This window comes from Arachis stenosperma, chromosome 8 (assembly GCF_014773155.1).
Source record: "Arachis stenosperma cultivar V10309 chromosome 8, arast.V10309.gnm1.PFL2, whole genome shotgun sequence".
In the NCBI taxonomy this organism is placed as follows: Eukaryota; Viridiplantae; Streptophyta; class Magnoliopsida; order Fabales; family Fabaceae; genus Arachis; species Arachis stenosperma.
The window spans coordinates 9,802,401-9,822,492 of NC_080384.1; the positions used below are offsets into that span (position 1 = coordinate 9,802,401).

Genomic DNA, 20,092 nt, shown 5'->3' on the forward strand with positions numbered 1-20,092 from the left:
AAAAATAATATAAAAATTTAATTAAAATATTAATAAAATTATAAAGATCAATAAAATAATTAAATTTTTTAATATTTACAATATTTTCAAATGAGTATGGAGAGACTATATCATTTGAATTATAATTTATTGCAATAATTTTCCATGCTTAGAACTTTATTTTATTGAAACAAAAATTTACCATCTTTTATCTATATAAAATTTCAAGTTATATTTCTTATCAAGTCAAATTAATCTTCTAACAACACTTGATTCAACCTAAAAAAAAAAAAAAAAAAAAACCCAAGAAACCGACAACAACCATGGCTTCAATTGAAATAAAAATTACCACATCCTGGCTCACCATTTTGTTTTTATAAATATAAATTCTGTTTCTCCCTTCTCCTAAATCATTGAAGCTCCAACATATTTATTTATCTATTTACTTAGAGTCACTCTTTCACACTCACATTCACTTAGCATTCAGCTACTCTGTTTCTTCTTTCTTCTTTCTTCTCTTCCTCTGCTTTAACCCTGTTTCTTCTTTCTTTCTCTGAATCCAAGAATGTATGCAGAAACCGGCCTTCTCTTACCACACATGCAGAACTTCTCTAATCACGACCTTCATCAACTCGACGAGTACTGCAACACCTTCAAGTTTAATGCTTCATTGGTAAACCCTTACTCTGTTTCTCTCTGCATTTGCTTCATGTCTTTTTCCTTGTACTTAACAACTTTCGAAACTTTCTATTCGGAAATTATTTGCTTTCTTATTTTTACAGTTAGAACTAGTACAAAGTTCACTTTTTTATGAGCTTCTGTCTCTAAATTTGCACTTAAATTTGTGGTTCTGTAATTTGTAGTTCCATTTCCATGCAAGTTAGAGAAGGAAAATTGAAGTAGTACATATGCTTTTCTCTCATAAGAGCTGGAATTGGATTCATGTGGTGGATCTTAAAAAGAAAAAAGGCATGAGAAAATTATTATGAAAAAGAGGGTTTAAATTGGGAAATGTTTCTCTTTTGTTTTAGTTCCGTGTTGTGTAATATTTCCTCTTATTTCCTTCTTTAGTGTTTCTGGTGTGAACTGTGAAAGTGTGAAATCCAAGTTGGGTTTGTCTTTTTGTGTGCCGCACTGAGGGAGATTAAGGAGGAAAAAGCCTCATATTCCTCTTTTCTTTCTGCTTTCTTTAATGTATGATGCTTAACTTCATGCTATTGTCTCCCACTAATTATGGTTAACTTCCTTTTTTGCTCTTGTTAAATACAAAGATCATGTGAGTAGGTTGTTTCAAATATGCTGCTTTTGGTCACTGATATTTTCAAACAAAGGCTTTTAAGGAAAGGGCTTTTGTTAATACCTTTTATTTCCCTGCTAATTCCACCTCATTAGTGAACCAGTCTCTTGTAATATGATTAAGGGATTCACAAAATTAGATTAAGTATTTCAAGCTGATCATAAGTGGTAGTTACCATAAATTTATTTCAACCGGGTTTCTTCGTGTACACGAAATTGTAATGTGTTGGTTTATTCTTCAAAGTGAAAATTGTTATCTATATTCGGCAAATAAGTTGTAGTGGAGTTCATTCTAGATGAGAATAGATCCTCTTAATTGGAAAATTCACTTGATCATGTCTCGTTTGGATAAGGGTAAAAATTCACACTTGACATGATGAATGGATCTTAGCCTTTGAACTTAAAACAGACTTGCCTAAAAATACCGTATAGATCTAGATAAACTGATTCTACCTGGCCCTTGCTTTCTTTTTTGTGCACTGTGATTCTGTAAAGGTTAAGATGAATATATATACATGTTGCAGTTATGCTAGGCTTCTGCTTTTTTGTATGCATATGATTTATGCTAAGGTTGAAACCCATGTCTTCCTCATCTTATATCATTTAACCTACAATATAAATTTTTTGATGATTTATTGTGAGAGGTATTAGTTTTTAGGGACTTGGCAATGTGAAATTGATTAACCATGTATAAAAATTTATACTGATATAATTAAAAATAAAATGAAATAAAGGCAAGATTCTAAATCTAAAAAATATAAAGCAAAATGAAATAACTTGTCATTTTATAGTTATAAAAACAGATTTAACTAAATGAAAATAAGCCAACATATCTCAAAGCATAGAATTTTTCATATTTCTTGGATAGTGCTTGAAGAAGCTAAGACCCTTGCTCAAGTCTCTTACCGGTGTATAGCTTTTTCTGTCAACTCGTTATCCTGATAGATTCTCTGTCTGTCTTTCTCTCTTTTTTGTTTTCCCCTTTCTGAAAAAGTTGAGGAAATTTCCCTATTTGTTCTAAAATGCCATCTATAAACCGTGTTATGGTAAGATGAAGATGACATGCAATTGGAATCTTTCGGCCATACTAACAAATTCATAATACAGACAGTTGCTTTAAGAACCACTTTAACTCAATGGAACTTCTTTAGAAAACTTTTGGCATCTTTGATCTAGGGGAACTTATCTTAAACATGCTGATTGAAATTGAACTAAGCTTGAACAAATCGATGTTGGCAGCATGCATTAAATGCTATAGTCCATTCCTTAAGGTTTTTCTGTTACAATTTCTTTACTGTAATATTAACACTTAACATTTTCCGAAACTTTTATCTGTTATCATAATTTTTTTTTCTGATGCTAAGTAATTATTCTAGTTCTGTCTGTTTTTGTGTTCTAAAGCTAACATTCTGACTAAGAATAATATAATTTCTATAAAACTTTTTGCATATTTTCTTACTTGTTTTGGTCACTTCCCTATTTTAATTGCAGAGTGATCCTGTTCAATCTTCTGTCATGTCGGAGTATGATTTGGCAGCAGAGGGTGATCTGTTCAAAGCCCCGGAACCTGTTTTTGAAGAGTCATTCATGAACCTGGATCCTGTGACAGCAGCCATCTCAATGATATCTTGTGGGGAAGATGTCTCCTCACAGGGACTAAAATCTGCTGATATTGATGTTCTTCAAAAGGAACAGCTTCTGAGTGATGTGTTTTATGAGTGTGAAAAGGATCTCTTAGAAAAGGCAGCAATAGACTTGCCGTTCTCCGATATTCTGGAAATCAAAGTTCCTGTTCTTAACACAGAGGAGAACTCAATTGAAGAAAAGAAACAATTTCTAGACATGCCACCATTACCAAAGAGTGTCAGTTCAGGAAGTTTGAGCTCAATGGACTGGATGCATGGAGCTACAATGAAGCCTGCTTTCCTCGATGTCCCAGGAATAGATTTCGATGAAGTTTATGGCATGAGGAGATCATTTAGCGAGGGAGATATAAAGGTATGAACTAGTTGATCCATGTGACTTTTACTTCTCAAGGTGTGACTTATACATATATTGTATCATATGCTTTAGATAATCATAATGATGTTATATAGTATCAGTTGAAGCTATAATAATATCTTGGACAGGATATATATATATACACACTGCAACATTGTTAGAAACTTTATATTTTGATTAGAATTTGATTCATTTGTATTTCTACTTCTCTCCCTATGTTTGGAGGAACATATTAACATTTGCCTCAAATGTTCCAAAATCTGATGAAACCAGAAATTATAAGCCAAAAACAATGAATTCCCCGTGGTTATCTGTGTGATTGATTCATTTCTTGGTTAAAAGTTTGGACTTCGGTTTAATGGCAATGCTGACATGACTAAATATTTGACAATTCACCTCCACCTGAAATCATTAAGAGGTTTTGATGTCTTCTTCAAACATGACTAAATAGTACGCTTCTTCCCGGAAATTATGCTTCCTTGTATGGAATCACAAACAATCTATGCATTAAATTCTTCCGTAAAATATGTGATTGACAGTGGTTTTTATGACAGACTTTAGGTAATGGCAATCTGAACATAGTCCAGTCTCCCCACGAGAGACGTTTGCTTATCGGCAGTAGCATCAAAGAGGAACGCCAAGAGAAACTATCCAGATACAGGAATAAGAAGACAAAGAGGAATTTTGGAAGGAAAATCAAGGTATCTATAGCTTTAGGATAGCATCCTTGAAATCTTTATAAAATCTACATGAATGAAACACCTTGGAAATTTGGTTTGCATTAACCTTAAATGTTACATAGTGTATTTTATAAACCTTAATCAATACTTCTACTCCTGATCTTTATCATGTCTAATCTTTTGTTGCTGCTGTTGCATAATTACTAAAAAGGGGGTTCCTTAGTATTACTGATAATTTCGAATAGGATCAGGTTCTACAGTTACAAATCTACCAATACCATGGATCATGGATGTCCTTTTCAATTATATTAGCAATTGCTTTTATAGTATAGGCATTTAATATGCAACTAATTTTCACTGAATTTGTTTAAAATCTATCTAAAGATTCAGACTCAACTCATGATGTTCTCTGGTTTCAGTATGCTTGCAGGAAGGCTCTTGCTGACAGCCAGCCTAGAATCCGTGGAAGATTTGCGAAGACCGAAGAATATGATACCAAGAGGCAATGATTTTCAACTCGTTCAGTAGGAAGAAAGTAGAGCCAAGCTAATGCATCTGATGAAGCTTATATGGAAGATCTAGGAGCAATATGTGCCTAGAAATTAAATATAAATGGTGGATTCTGTAAACTAGACACATATTGGCAATAAACAAAGAACTCAAGCTCTAGTGTAAAAGAAAAATGAAAGAAAGAAGAAAAAGGAATGTAGCTCCTTGCTCCTTAGGATAGTTCATCTCTTATCTGCTGTAATAATGTTCTCTGTTGATGGAAATGGTCTTCTAAATATGTAAATAGGTTTGTCCAATAAAAGAAGGAAAAAGAAAAAATGTACTATATGTGATGATGGAATGGCAATGTTTAGTTCTGTTAGTTACTTATTCTGGAAACTGAAATGAATGTTACTAATATCTCAGACTCTTTTTGTATTTTTTATGTTCTTGTTCAGCCAATTGTGCCATTCAAAAAGTTATCAAAATTAAGTCGGAAATCGGATCGATAAGACTATTGAATTATGATAATTATTAATTGGACCGATAAGACTATTGACTTATGATATTATTAATTGAACTGGTTGATCTGATCATAATTGAATAATTATATAAAATTGTATCAAATTAACTACTATTTTTAAATTTTAATAACTCGTTAATTATTTTATTCTTTTTCGACCCTTCAAATATTTATTGAAAAAAAAAAAAAGCGAAAATAGAAAAATATGTTGAACTTATTTAAAAATTAAATCCTCTCTTCAACATCATGGAATATACTTGGAAGTCAATAATCAAGCATGTTGTATTATGCAACTCAATGAAGACAGTACATGTTTACAATGGAAGCCGCAAGCTTGGCTAATTGAGTAACACAAAACCTTAAAGGGAAAGGACACAAGACACTGGGAAGGTAATGGCCACAATATCTTTCTCAGAAAGATTCTATTTTTGCTTAAAATCTCACACATCAGCAATCAATAATGGTATTGCACATGGTAAGTCCGTCAATCGGATCATTGGATATTACAAAAATTAAAATCCAAATATGATATTAGGTTGTCAAAGTTCGGTGAGGGACTTTCCACTAATAAAAGTAATCACTTTTTCAACAGCCACGTCAAGTGCAGCAGTTACAGCAGACAAATTCTGTAGGAATTCTTCTGAAGTTGGTTTGTCACCATCAACAATATCAGTCACAGCTTTCACAAAAATTGCAGGAACTTTCAGAAGGTCAGCAACATAAGCAACAGCTGCTCCCTGGAAAGATGTTGAAAAAGGGAATTAATCTTCGATGAGCAGAAGATAAAACATACTAACAATTACTAGTTAATGAGTTTTCTCTGATGGAACAAGGAATTATCTGGAAGATATGCATTCATGCCATCTCCCAATAGATGAACAAAAGAATAATTTTGCTAAAGTGATTACCTCCATATCTTTAACCGTGGCATCATTTGAAATGATTGATGATTCATCCTGTTGTGTCATGTCTAAAGAATCACCCGTGGACAGTTTGGCAACCTGAAACGTGCATGCCAATCATTGAGAGTTCAAGTTTTGCTGAAAATTTTCAAACAATTAAATAAGCAGACATCAAAGACATGAGAATATCTTGTGTACAAATTAGCTATGACATCCAATACCACACTTAATGAACACCATGATTGTGATCACGCTTATTTTCTATGATAAATATGTTTAATCACTTACAGACACAGGATTGTAAACCAAAATCGAGCCATTCAACCTCTCAATACACCAAAGGTAATACAAGAACAATATATTCCATTTTACTGACTAAATCTATTATCTGATTGGGGCAAACCATCTCATAATCTAATTGCCTCACCTCATAGGCTTTACACATCAAGACAACAAAGTAATAGCAGCAAGAAGTAATGCATTGTTGGTCTGTAAAAAGTAACAGCTAGCGCACATGGTAGATTGAGAATTTTCTTAGTTCATAATGAAATGCGGCATACATAAATTGTCACAATAACAATTCTGAAACGAATAGAATTTCCTAGTGGTCGTGTCTAACTCAGGCAATATGAATTTGTATGTGGTCAGAGGCACAAACTTCGTGTACGGTGTACCACACACGCATTCAATCCAGTCCAGGTAATCTGTTGAAAAACTGGAACTTATTTTCATGACCACAAATGTGGATACTAACGAACCTTTTCAGTTCATAATTCAAGTTGAACAAGACTAGATTCATTTTAGCAAACATAATGAAGAAAGGATATTTGAAGATGCAAGAGAAATAAGTTTTCACATATTTGGTAACTTTGAATACATGAGTATAGCAGCTAGCGCACACCTGGAGGTTGAGTTCCTTTACAAGGTTCGGTGTCTCAAAGGCTTTACGCGAACCAACTCCATACAGATCGAAAACCTGTGGAAGACGAGAAATGGGTTATTTAAGCTTGTTAAATCAGGTATGTCACGCCTAATATCTTGTCATTTTTTCCCCCTCCAAGGTAAATAAATAGTATAACTAGAAGTTTAGGTGAATAGAGGAGATACATAGAAAAAAGTGGATAAAGTATTCAACACAGATAGAACACAATAACCAAAACTAGAGCAGCCCTCCACAAGATACATGCAATACAACAATAGGTTATTCTATAATCACAATCTCAAATAGGAAATTTATATAGTTAATCACATTTCAAATAGATAAGGGAGCAAAAGACAAATCAAGCAAGAGCTACAAGATATAACATAATGCTTACAGGTATGGGGATTCTTCTGTCATGGAAAGCACAATCTGATATAATGAAAATATCACCAACACTAGCTCCTTTGGCCTGAAAACAACTAGGATGAAACGATTTCAAAAAATATATTATGGATATATAAATGATTATATATCTTCATCAGAATACGAAAATGTTTTCAGCAACATGCTTCATCATCTTATAATTGTTGGTCTTGTTTGTTACATTGTACAAGGCATTATGTTTTCATATCTTGAAAAAAAGTTATTCAATTATCAGATAAAGAAGGAAAACTACTGCATCAGGCCTACCATCAATTATCAGATAAAACAATATAAAAATTACTCTGGAGTAAAAAATCAAAAAACCAGCAACCATAAGGGTGATGCAAGTAAAAAGGAGAATGACAGTGCCTACCTTGAAGGCACCAGCAGTGCCTGCATTTATGATCAAATCTGGCTTTAGTGCTTGAATAGCAGCATATGTTACCAGAGCAGAGGAAATTGTGCCTACACTGTCAACCCCTAAAAGAAATGAACATAACTCATGAATAAAAACTTCGCAATCAAACTTGCCACAATCTTCGGTTCCTTTCAAATGACTAGGATAGAAATGGATCCGAGGTAGAGTGTTGAAGGTGTGGAGCGGGTTAGCACTTAGCATAGAATTAACTTTTGACATGTTACCACACATATTACACATATGACATATCTTGCGCAGAGCAGAGAATCATAACCTAATTAAGATTGGGTATTACATTACAATTAGGCCTTAGTGTTGAGAAGAATACTAAAATGGGGTGCATACCTAAAGTAGGATCTTTCCCAGGCCAAAACAAGCTTATGTCAAGGTCTTTGTATGAGCCATGATAACGCACCCAAGGCACCCCTTGTGGAAACCCGCACGGAGGGTGAGGATCCTCGGTGAGCTGGAACCTATTGACGAGAGGAAGCGCCTCGGACTGCATAGCTGATGATATTCAAAAGCAACATGTTAACAAATAAAGAGACGAAGATGGGGAGGAGCAAGGTCACAATAAGCTACCAATGATGATCACGATCTTTGAAATGGCTCTCTCCTGGCTCTGAGCTTGGCCAGATTGGTCGCCGCTAATATCCATCTCTCTCATATTCTTACTTCTATTTTGCCACAACTAAAAAGCTAGCCTATATATTAGCAGAGTGGGATTGAGGCGAGCCTAGCAAACGAAAATTCCGAGAATATGAAAAAATCTCATGCTTTTCTTTTCTCTTTGCACTCCACAATCGTATTCTCTAACAAAACTCTGTTTAAATCTGCAGAATTGAGTGGTGAAACAATGGAGCAAGCACCATATGAGACGGAAGTTTTGAGAAGAGAAAAGAAAGATAGTTGACGGATAAAAAATCTCAATACTTTTGTTATTACAATCATCTATATATATACGAGAGTCTTATACACCTTAATCCTAATAAATATACTCTAATAATCTATATACACCAAAGTACCTAAAGACTTAACTAATAAGGTAAAATACATACCAAATTTACATAATTACATATTATAACTCTTAAAATACTATTTAATATATAACTTTAATTACATTATCTCCCATTCTAGGTCAACTTAAAACTAAAAATACTTTTATTTTATTTTTCAACCCTTATTAAGATAAGAATTAATAAGACGAAGTAATAAAATAATTTTGTAATGAACAAATACGTTTTAATCCATTTATCATCCTTATCGGTAAATTAATTCAAAACTTAAAATGATCTGTGAAAACTCAATACTTTTTTGTTTGATTTATAATTAGAAAAGAAAAAAATGAGATGCTTGTTGTAGAATACAAGAATACAATAGTATAATACGAAATTTGTATTTTTCAACTAATTTAACAAAAAAAAAACGAAAAAGTTTATCTAAGGTTGCAAGAACCAAACCGGTCATTGAACCAATCAAGTGACTTGTTCAATGGTTTAATAATCTAACCGGAGTCAAACTGTGGTTGAACTATAGAATAAAATTATTAAAAATTTAATATATAATTTCAAATATTCAAATTTAATATTTTCTACACTAATAAAATTTAAAAATTTACCATTTCACATACTAATTTGTTCATATTTAATCGTTAAGAATTCATAATAAAAAAATAATTAACTTCTAAACTCTGATAAAGCTCAATTACTTGACAATCAAGATAATCACTCCAAGAGAAGAATTCTTGTGATATAAGAAACAAAGAAATGAATTCAAAGACTTAAAATTGAGAACATAATTATTGAGAATCAATACTCTGATCATATTATTTTGAACTAAAAGCTGAATCACACCTCCAAATACAAGGTCTGCCCTATATATACGAAAGCTATTGACATGAAACAGAATAACTAACTAATCAAGATTCTACCTGCTCTTCTTTCACTCTTTCTTAAACCAAATCTTGTTCTATTACATTTGTATTCTCAATACTAATCAAGTACTCAACAAACTCAGAATCTAAAAGCTTCTCAGCATCCAAAGCCAGAGATTTCAAAAATAAAAAATTAAACAAAAAATACAAACTAAATTCAGAATCACATCAGCAACAATCCCAACTCAAAACACAAAATTATTTCAGAAAATCAGTCACTCAGAATAAGAATCATCAACTCAGAATTTTAACAAATTAAGCAAAAATGAACAAAAACAGAAAAATCAGCAACTCAATCAGATTTCAGCAACTCAAACCAGAATCAGTAAAATAACAAAATAAGAAAACGTAAATTGAAGTAGCTTTGCTTACGTTGGCGAGGGAGGAAGAGAAGTGACGGCCAGGGAGGAAGGCAAGTAAGCTCGGAGAGACAGGGGATCGAAGACAGACGCTTGACGCGCGAGAGAGAGAGGGAGAGAGGGGGGCTCGACGACGATGAGGACAGGGCGGCGACGCCAATAGCAGCTCCGAGCAGCCCTAGCGACGCGAGGATAAGGGATCCAGGAGAAGAGGATCGGCGATAGCGAGGCTGGAAGCTGGCTGAGAAGCAGAGTTCGTCGGCGACGGCGGCGCTGGCTGCTGCTGCTGTTGGCTGGGAGAGAGAAAGTCTGCTAGGGTTCCGTGGAGTTGAGAGAGAGAGAGGGGGCTGGGGGTTCCGTGGTTCTAGTGTTGCGACTTGAGAGAGAGAGAGAGAGAGAAAAAGAAAAGGGGAGAGGGTTTATATGTTTTTTTTTTTTTTCAGAACTGGTTAATAGTGTTGTGTTCCGGTGTTTGTTGACTCCAAGTCTCCAACTCCATATTATTCTACTTTGACATGTCCAACTCCAACCTGATATTTAATTGGTACTAGTTTTAAGACTCATGCCTAGGGCTGGCAATGAGTAGGGTAGGATAGGGTTTAGACTCTACTCTAATTCTATCTATCTGCGAGTTAAAAATTTTATTAAAACTCTACCCTACCCTACTCGCGGATTGAGAATCTCTCAATCCTAATCCTACCCGCACCTAAAGTTCTAAACCTTACCCTACCTTACCCTACCTTTCTCGCAGAAATATCAATTTTTTTCAAAGTAAATATAAAATTCAATCATTTCAATTTTATACATATTAATAACATAAAAAATAAAAAACTAATGTTTTAAATTACTAAATTAACTAATTAGTTTTGTAGTTGTTTACTTATTGTAAGTTATTACATAAGGGAGATTGTGGGTTCAACTCTCACTTCTTTCACTATATACCTATTTTTTAATAAAATATGTGTTATATATAAGGTGCAGGTAGGATAGGGTAGGGGTGTTATATATAAGGTGCAGGTAGGATAGGGTAGGGTACGGGTACCCGTACCCTACCCGCAGGCATACCCAGACCGTACCCTACGCTACTCGCAGTGGGTCGGGTAGCCTACCCTACCCGAACGGGTAGGACCAGGTTGGGTACCCGCGGGTAGGGTATGAATTGCCAGTCCTACCCATGCCAAGCATGGGACATAAAAGAAATAGTTACCAAGAAGATGACGAAAGAACCACACGACAAATATACCGTTTAAGGTCAGTAAAAATTTTTTTATAGACAACATTGATAGTATGATTTGAAATTGTGGCGTTAGGACCAATAGATAATATCTTTAGTCCAAAATGCATACTGACCCGAGAGAGTGCAACATAAAACCGACCATGAGAGAAAACAGGTCTTGAAAGATACATGCCAACGGTTGACCGTGTTTGTTCTTGGGACTTGTTTATGGTCATCGCAAAGCAAAGTGCAATCGAAAATTGTCATCGAGTAAACCTAATCGGTAATGTCTCATTATTGGGGGACATGTTCATCTTGGGAATAAAGACAACCTCACCAGTATTATGACTTGCTAATATGATGCACTCAATGACGTGGTCGCCAAGACGTCTAACCTGCATTCGCGTACCATTTCATAGTCTATTGGATTGGTCAATTTTGCGAAGAAGCATCACAGGAACACCAATTTTAAGAACTAACCGGTGTTGGGAAATTCCTGAACAAGTCAACACATTCAATGACTCTGTACTCATTATGTATAATTCAGATTCCAGGTGACTATCTTCATTAATTAGTGTATCAGAGCTCAAGTAAACTCTCTCGTTGCCATGGATCAAAGACATCACATGATTGTTTACTTCAGTTACAACATCAAGTGTTGGTGCTAATATACTCTTGTCCTTAAAATAATCCACGCTAGAAGAATGGAGTAAAATGTCAGGATAAACAAACAACACCAAATCATGCAGACATGGAGACTCAATATTCAACAGTAAGTTGTCGGGTATTCTAATTACCGATTCGCCATCGATGCTGTCTCCGAGTAACCCTTCGCCAATTTGAAGCAGCCATTCAGCAAATTTCTCTAATTGTACACCGTGGATATCTCGCGAACCATGACCCAACCTCATGTTTTCAATTAACTGCAACACTTGGCAACATTGCCACAGGTTCGAAGTATTAATACACGAATGAACAATCTCCTCCCGAGAACCACACGGAATCACAGGCAATATTTGATGGAAATCACCTCCCAAAACAACAAATTTTCCACCAAATGGAGCATCAGGATTATATCCATGATCAAAACAAAGAACATTCTTAAGGCACTTATCGAGCGCTTCAAAGCAAAATTTATTTAACATAGGTGCCTCATCCCATATAATTAATTTTGTAGATGAAATAAGACGCGCGAGGGGTGTGCCTTGCCTTATATTACAAATAGAGTCCTGGTTAACACTGAGTGGAACCTTAAAGCGTGAATGAGGAGTGCGCCCGTTAGGCAACAATAGCGCTGCAATGCCACTAGATGCCACGTTGAGAACAATATCATCCTTCGACCTTATTGAAGCTGACATTGCATTCCATAGAAAAGTCTTACCAGTTCCACCATATCCACAAAAAAAAACACCAGCGCCATGACTAACTGCATTTGCTATTGTGTGGAACGCAACGCGCTAGTCTCAATTCAACCGGGAAACCAAATCAACGGAAATACTTGCCAACTCTGTCCTGTCGAAATTGAGCTCATCAAAGAAGACTGTGTCGAAAGGTTAAGTCGAATCAACAGAATCAGGAAACGGCATGTCAGTAAATTCTTTTAGGCTCCTACCATTCGGCTGCAAAAGTTTTTCAATTTTGGCAAGCGTGGTGGACTTAATTTCATTAATGGAACGTTGGAGACCTAAAATCAAAATGGAAGATAGTCACATCACAAACAAATTCGCCACAATGATATAGGAAAAAAATAAATGCAGAACACACTGCAAGAGGAGGAAAAAAGGGTAGTTTTTAAATTGTTTGGTCTGATTTTTTGGTGCACAGTAACATGATAGGAAAAAAATCTACAAAGTTTACCCAAGTTATGTCTTCCAAAAAGCATCGAGTTGTCTACATAATGTTGCCAACATTGCTCCCACACCATTTCCGGGCGGACCATGTTGTTTGACATCAAAAGCATTGCAAACAACCTCCTGGTATAATTCAGTGAAGCCCACACACTGGCTTCATTAAGTGCATCGATAAATTCCCTATCGTCCTGTAACAACTCTAGCGCATAACAGGCTTGTTTGAATGTATCGTACACAATGCCACCAATAGAACGAACATCAGCAAATGTCTGGCACCCTTTTTGATAGTTTAATAACAAACAAAGGTAGTACTTCTCTCCATGCGAGTGAGAAATATGTGTGAGACGACCAATCACATTCCCTTACTTCCGTGGCCTTCACATATGCCCCCTGCTTGTCCCAGGCAAAAAATGACGGCATCTCCGCGTAGGTCAGTGTACGGGCCAGATCAAAATCCTTGTTAGCCTTAAACCAGCCAATAAACATACTATCCTTTGAGACCGCAACCTCTATTACATTCTCAATAAGCTGATGATCTTCGTACAAAATATTCTGTTTATTCAGCAAGTGGAATGGACGGCGGATGACGTTAGGCTCTTTGAACTGAATCTTAAACCCGAATAGCCACCGAAATGCCTCACAAGCAGATATATATCGGCAATCATAGTAGTTTTGGATTTCATCCACAGTGACAACAGAATCAGCTGAATCATGTGATCGGAGAAATGAAGTTGTAACACGGTCATTACCTTTGTGGACATACTTGAACAAATACTTAATAGCAGACGTTTGGCAAGTATACTCGACATTTATGTGACATCCATACTTAAGAAGTAATGTTGCATTGTACGGGACAATAAACCGATTGTCGAGGTCAACATTCCTCTTGCTTGTTGAACGACCATTATCCGACTGTTTATACTTGGAAAAATCTACATTGTCTATGGCGGTTTTCTCACGGAATGACATTGGATAAAACTTGGAACACTTCCTGTTAACCATACACGAGCTACTCGTGTTTAAAACCCCACAGGGTCCATGAACCATGTTCGTCGGGTATCTCTGTCGAGATATGATGATCAATATTATCGGATGATCTAGGCTTCTCGTCTGGCTAAACAAATAATAAAATGTGACAATGGAGAAGACCACGCTTCTGGAATTCAACTGTGTAAACAACTAAAACAAAGAAAATGGAAAAAGAAAAGAATATGTTAGGGGACAAATAACCATTGATGGAAAAAGGACTAATCTGTTAGCGTGAACTTGAAGACACTGAATGAAAAACCTTACTTCCTTTAGGCTTTCCGAACATGGACCCATCATTTAAGTCTTTTAGCAAGGCGTCTAACTTGATCTTGAAAACCCTTGATATGATATCAGGCCTGTCACTTGGCTTTAATGAATAGTTCGCAATGCAATCTTTAATCTCGTTCCAATCTGGGTTACATCTGATAGTAATGAAATAGCTAGGGTAACCAGCATACCTGCAAATAGCAAACGCATCTTTGTAATTGTTGTACATGTACCGGAGACCACTGACAAAGGACGACACCAGGATAACTCGTTTGCCAGTTCTGGCAGCTTGTGTCTCACCATGAATTAGACACTCATGTAGGCCCTGCAGTTGATGGGAGCGAAACTTGCTCTAGTGCAACCTGTGACATTGTAATCTTTCAGCTTCTACCATAGTGTAACTATCAACCAAAAATTGTTGGAACAAATGTCTTGATTTGAGAAGAACTTGCGACTCATGCGCTCTCATTTGGATTCAAAAAGACAAAAACTCCCTCATGCTAATTGTTTCTCACTTATGTAAATGTTGCTTAGATCTTTCATCGGATATTAAGATATCACTCTGAAAACCATCTTCTCCGTACGAAAAAAGCAAGGGGTGTTGTAGTGCAAGGTACTGGGGATGATTAACATCAATGCGTTTCAACTGATTTGAACGCGTCTGAAGTACAACGTCCCTCGCAAGGTTATCTGTATCAAAATCACCTACAATAAGAGCAGCAACTTCAGACGTTGATGGTAGATTATATCCTCTACCATCAGTATTCCTCTTCTTAATAAGACGAAGCTGTAGCGGAGTGGTTGAATCATCAGCAAATATTTACCTAGCATATCGAAAAGACTTAGCAAGAGAATTGTGGGAATCAAGCATGCTGCTGAGGTCGGCCACAATGGTCTGATCTATAGATTTGTGTTGATAAGACAGGCTACATTAAACCAAATATAAAATACATCAAGATAAAGAAAGGTCACACCGGAATCATATAATACACATATTAAAATATCAACAGACGATGAGTACAACCAACTCACCCAATTGTGTCAATCATGTTCTGGACTTCATTTTCCATATCATAAAAATAGAGCTGAGCAAACTTGGGCTTGCTAGACTGCTATGGCATCAAACTTCTAATTGAATGGTAATTTTGGCCATTAATAACAAACATGGGGGGAGCGGAACCCTTGTTTAGTGTGTATTGAATCTTCCCAGCCATAGATCTGAATGAAAACATACCATTAAAGGCCTTGATATGTTTTTGATAATGCAAAGCTCGTTCATCATCACCATCCAACAACACCCCCAACAATGGAGGCGGAACGGGCAACAAAGGGAGAGTGGCCTTTCCACTCATACAACAAATAGCAAATAATATAGTGTTATTGGCTCCACCTTTCGCAAGGCGCTCGTGCATCCACATATTTGCCCCACAAAAAACACATCTTTGCATAGGTAGCCCAATTGACCAAACATCTAGTGAACATATGAAATAAAGCAAATTCAAGTTATGCAGGTGTGCAAGAATAGGTCAAAATAACGATAAACTCATAATCATAGTCATTGAGAATAACACCTGGTTCAGTAGAAGATGCAACAAAAGCTTCAACTTGGACGTCGCTAGCCTCAGGCAGATAAACATTTGTAGACCAGGACAAAGGGGAATAGCCAACCGAACTGTGTATTTGATGAGAACCATTTATCAATTGTCGGAGCAAAATTCGAAATAATTAAACGATTGTGAGTTAGTGGGCGAAACAATCCGGTGCAAGAGCCATGTTCAACCGTGACTGCGGTTTAGGCTTGGCAAAAGGTCCTATACTAATGATGAAAAAAACCGCACCAGCTTATGCAGAAAAATTGTTTAATTGTAGCATAATTCCACGCTCAAGAGCTTCAAGAGAAATGGCAAATTCGGGCATTACTTACGTGGTACGTGTTATGGAAGGCTTTTGTTTGTCACCGAACCTAGGTACGTTCCATGGTGAGGAACCTGCAAGAAAAAACAGAGTGTTATCCACAGAGGGACAAGCCAATACCGTGGTGTGGGGCAGGATTTAAAAAGGAACAAAATGTAAAAAATGAAACGGAGCAGCACGAATGATTACAACAACTAAGCAATACTAGCGATGAGTATCACACGTGGGGGGAATATCGTTACATTCTGCGGAGAGCCAATTAGCCATAGAATAAATTAGAAAAGAGACCCAACTTCGAATGTCAAAGTAAAGCTAACCTTGGACTGCGACAACAATGGCAGGTGATTTTTGGAGCACACCGATAGCGGTTTGGGAGGACTCATATATCTGTTTGTTAGGATCAGCAGCAACAATAAAAAATCGCAGTTGAAAGTTTATAAATCATGCATAAATAAACCAGGAGACCAGCAAGCTCAGGGTCACGCAAAGTTTCCAACAAAAGTCCACATGTTTCCTCACGGAGGAAAGAGTTGATCATGCCCAAAATGAGAAAGTCTAATGAAAAAATCACGACGAGCATCGAGCGAATTATGCAGTGGATAACGACTAACAAACCATTCTCGGGGCTGGATAGACTCATCAACACGTTGACCCGGCGCTTCTTATGACCCAGCAAATTCATCCGCCATTGCCGTGCGAGCTTAGGTGTGTGAAATAATTTTGTTACAGGCGTTCAAACTGATTTCAGACTACTGCAAAATTGGACACAACTTGGCAAGACAGCAAAGGCTACACGCAATGATAAAAGTCAACAAAGAATGGGAGAAGACCGAAAGATCTGCATCAGAAATGAGGTCAAACTTGGACTATGAAAGACACATGTGCTCAGCTACTTGGTTAGTCTTTGACCATTAAGAAAAAGAGACCACTTCACAAAGGGAAAGGATCAATTTGGCATCCCGCGACTGAAACAAATTGAAAATACAACGAACTCAAGACATAGTCAACCGATCACCTCAAAATGACCAAAAGAAAGAGAGGAGGAAGTTAGCTGATAGGGAAAAATTGTAATTGCAGAATGATAGTTACACTTATTTGTAACATAAAAGGAGTACTGGAACATGGAAACATGAGTCCAAGTAAACACCAGTTCGGTATGACTACTCACCACATATCTGCTATATGTAAGGGGAGCAAATAACGAAAAATGAATGTTTAGTGAGTTCTGGTATACAAACAAATGTGCCACAGGAAAGAATTAGAGTGGTTTTTTTTAGAGAATAGAAGTAATGTGAAATGGAATAGTGTGAAATGTGCATTGTTCATATAAAAGATGTGATAAGAACATTTTAGCTTTATCTCAACATGAGGGAAAATTTCTTTGGTTAAAATATCATATTTTAATATTTTAAGAATGATTGTTCGATATAAGATATTAATTTGCATCCAAACTAATTTTCTCTACCTCCTAGAATATGACAATCAACTGTTGGGCAAGAATTTGGAGTGCTGAAGCATGCAAACATCTTTCATGTGTGTAGGTAAATGGAATTTTTCATTAATCTTTTTGTGCTTAATTACAATTTATTAGCACTGCCATAAATTGGTAACAAACTGACTTGAAATCGAAATCCTAGCAAAAGGCAAGACATAAATAAACAACAGAAGAATAAAACCCACTACTGATAAGGTATAAGATAGCCTTGCTTATAAATAAGATTTTTTTATCTTTGAATTAGTTGAAAATTAAAACCGCTTGGTCTATTTTATCCCACCTAAGCATCTACAAATCTTGACAATACTCTAACGTGGAAGCATACAATCTACACACACAATATAGGAAAAAATGGGATTTCTATTTAAAGATAAATCTGCTGGCACTATTGGGAAAATGTAAGTACTTATAAATATGATGTGTCTTCACAAAGTAAGGAGGATGGCACAAATCATATTGCGACGTGTGTGTTTGAAGAGGCTAATGCAAATTGAATAGTTTAATTAATGTGACATTATTGTTGAATGGCAATATGTTTAAGGAGATATATCTTTTTTATGCAGTAGCAATGAAAGGCAAAACTTCTTGTCGTACGTAACTCTATCATGCGTTATGCTGGGTGGTTATTGATTGGGTATGACTAATGTTCGTGATGTTTTGAAGGATGGAAGAAGAAACCTATGCATCCAACTAATTTGCATTAAGCTTCGGGGAATGCATTGGAAGGAACTGCTTGGTGATAAATCTATCATTATGCACAGAACAGATACATCAGGATGGGAAAGTGTGGGGCGCAACTGAAATGGCTTGTCGTTCATGCTGTGATGACGAAACTCCAAAAAACCAAACACTATCAATAGTTATTAGGAAATAATTAACAAAGAGAGTATGGGAATGAGCACACTATTTTATACACAGGTCCCATGCTTCATACAGAGCTCCACTAATCAGGTAACCGAACGCGGTTATCGCATAACTAATCTCCAAAAAAATGAGCTTAACCTCCAATAGCACCCCAGTTGAAAAAAAAAACCCCCCATGGCATAAGAAAGCAACGTGAATAAGCAAATCCAACCCGTAAAATTCCATATTTAATGGCATACAATCATCTGGTTGCAATGATAGGAGAACACACAAACAGAAAAAAAGGAATTCTAAGCTGTTCACCACATCAGTAAGATTTTGCTAACCAAGTGAAGAAAGAAGTGACACAACATCTGAAGGAGTTTACAATACCACATGGAAGCATAAATAGACCAGCGTATAAACTAACGGTAGCATCAATACTTGGCATCTCAATCCAGACCAGTCTAAAAGCCCAACCAAGACCAGCCATGAGATCTAACACTGTGATCGAGCAAACTAAATAACAGTGATGACAATGAGACGATATAGCAGCATGTTAACGTGGGAGACACATTGCTAATGTGAACATGTAAAAATAAATGCCAACTGTGAATGTAACATTAGGAATGTTAACTAAGTCGATATCAAGTTCATAAAATGAAAGAGTCAGAGCGCTTTATTTAACGCCAAGCAGTTGGGTTGGCTTTATTTTTATTTGAAGCTATGAGACGGAGGGATGACCGACTCACATATCCTCTACAATAGGATCCGTGGCATTCCCTGGGATGCACCTCTCAAAAGCAGGCAGAAGACTCTTGGATGCCGAGAATGAGGCACGAGAGGAGAGGTCATCATCGGATCTAATGCACATCCGCTTTACAGGAGTATGTGTAACCACGTGGTCAGCGCCAACCTCAAAAACAGCTGTGGCTTTGGTGCTCGGAGGGGTGGTGGAACCCAGCAACACCACCTATGCTCCCAGTCTGAATCAATTTGCCACTACGATCACCCGTTGCAGTGGTCAACTTCTGCAATGCATCCTGGAACAGATGACGGTCAGATTGTAAAGTGTTAAGGAACACAAAAAGCAATAACAGTTGAATACCCAATGCTAATTGAAAGGTCTTTGTGTATTAATCAAAGACCCGTCCCAATTTAATGTTCTTTTCTAAAACAAGTGAAGCTATAATTTCCGGATCAAAACATATCCTAGAGACAGTGATCACGCACGCCTGAAATTTATTTAGGCTATCATGCCTAATAGTAAGCTTGAAAAGGAGTGTCTTCCCAATCAGTGCATTCAGCTCCTCTGGGAAATGGTCTCTTCCATAACCCTGTTTGTGCAAGATAAGAAGTCAGTTAGTCGGCAGTCAAAGAGTTCACAAAATCTCAGGCCAAAAGGAAACAAACAACAAATGATGAACCTTAGCAAGTAGGCTAGTGAGGATGTCAGCGGCAGATAGACCTAAGAACTTTGAGGCAGAATTCTCAAAGAGAACAAAGGTTGCTGTATCCGAATCATCAACAACACGAACCTGAATGTAAAACCT

The 20,092-nt window shown here is 36.5% G+C and overlaps 2 protein-coding genes across 2 annotated transcripts; one reads left to right on the forward strand and one right to left on the reverse strand.

Moving 5' to 3' along the window:
• Nucleotides 1-381: 381 nt before the first annotated feature.
• Nucleotides 382-4,870, forward strand: LOC130946878 (uncharacterized). Its single transcript, XM_057875763.1, has 4 exons — nucleotides 382-652; nucleotides 2,767-3,273; nucleotides 3,831-3,977; nucleotides 4,376-4,870. The coding sequence occupies exons 1-4, from the start codon at nucleotides 545-547 to the stop codon at nucleotides 4,463-4,465; spliced, it is 852 nt and encodes a 283-aa protein (XP_057731746.1). The 5' UTR covers nucleotides 382-544; the 3' UTR covers nucleotides 4,466-4,870.
• Nucleotides 4,871-5,222: 352 nt separating this feature from the next.
• LOC130944875 (5'-methylthioadenosine nucleosidase-like) lies at nucleotides 5,223-10,342 on the reverse strand. Its single transcript, XM_057873451.1, has 8 exons — nucleotides 9,939-10,342; nucleotides 8,216-8,466; nucleotides 7,979-8,140; nucleotides 7,589-7,695; nucleotides 7,187-7,261; nucleotides 6,772-6,846; nucleotides 5,877-5,969; nucleotides 5,223-5,705 (listed from the first exon to the last, which is right to left on the reverse strand). Exons 2-8 carry the CDS (start codon nucleotides 8,298-8,300, stop codon nucleotides 5,508-5,510), a joined length of 795 nt encoding a protein of 264 aa, XP_057729434.1. The 5' UTR covers nucleotides 8,301-8,466; nucleotides 9,939-10,342; the 3' UTR covers nucleotides 5,223-5,507.
• Between the last annotated feature and the right edge of the window lie 9,750 nt (nucleotides 10,343-20,092).

Excerpts from the sequence above, each read along its gene's own strand:
- LOC130946878 (XM_057875763.1), top strand. The coding sequence starts at position 545 with ATGTATGCAGAAACCGGCCTTCTCTTACCACACATGCAGAACTTCTCT. Across the intron at positions 653-2,766 it reads TCAAGTTTAATGCTTCATTG|AGTGATCCTGTTCAATCTTC; the intron begins GTAAACCCTTAC and ends TTTTAATTGCAG. Across the intron at positions 3,978-4,375 it reads ATTTTGGAAGGAAAATCAAG|TATGCTTGCAGGAAGGCTCT; the intron begins GTATCTATAGCT and ends CTCTGGTTTCAG.
- LOC130944875 (XM_057873451.1), bottom strand. The coding sequence starts at position 8,300 with ATGAGAGAGATGGATATTAGCGGCGACCAATCTGGCCAAGCTCAGAGC. Across the intron at positions 8,141-8,215 it reads AAAGATCGTGATCATCATTG|CTATGCAGTCCGAGGCGCTT; the intron begins GTAGCTTATTGT and ends GAATATCATCAG. Across the intron at positions 7,262-7,588 it reads GCACTGCTGGTGCCTTCAAG|GCCAAAGGAGCTAGTGTTGG; the intron begins GTAGGCACTGTC and ends AGTTGTTTTCAG.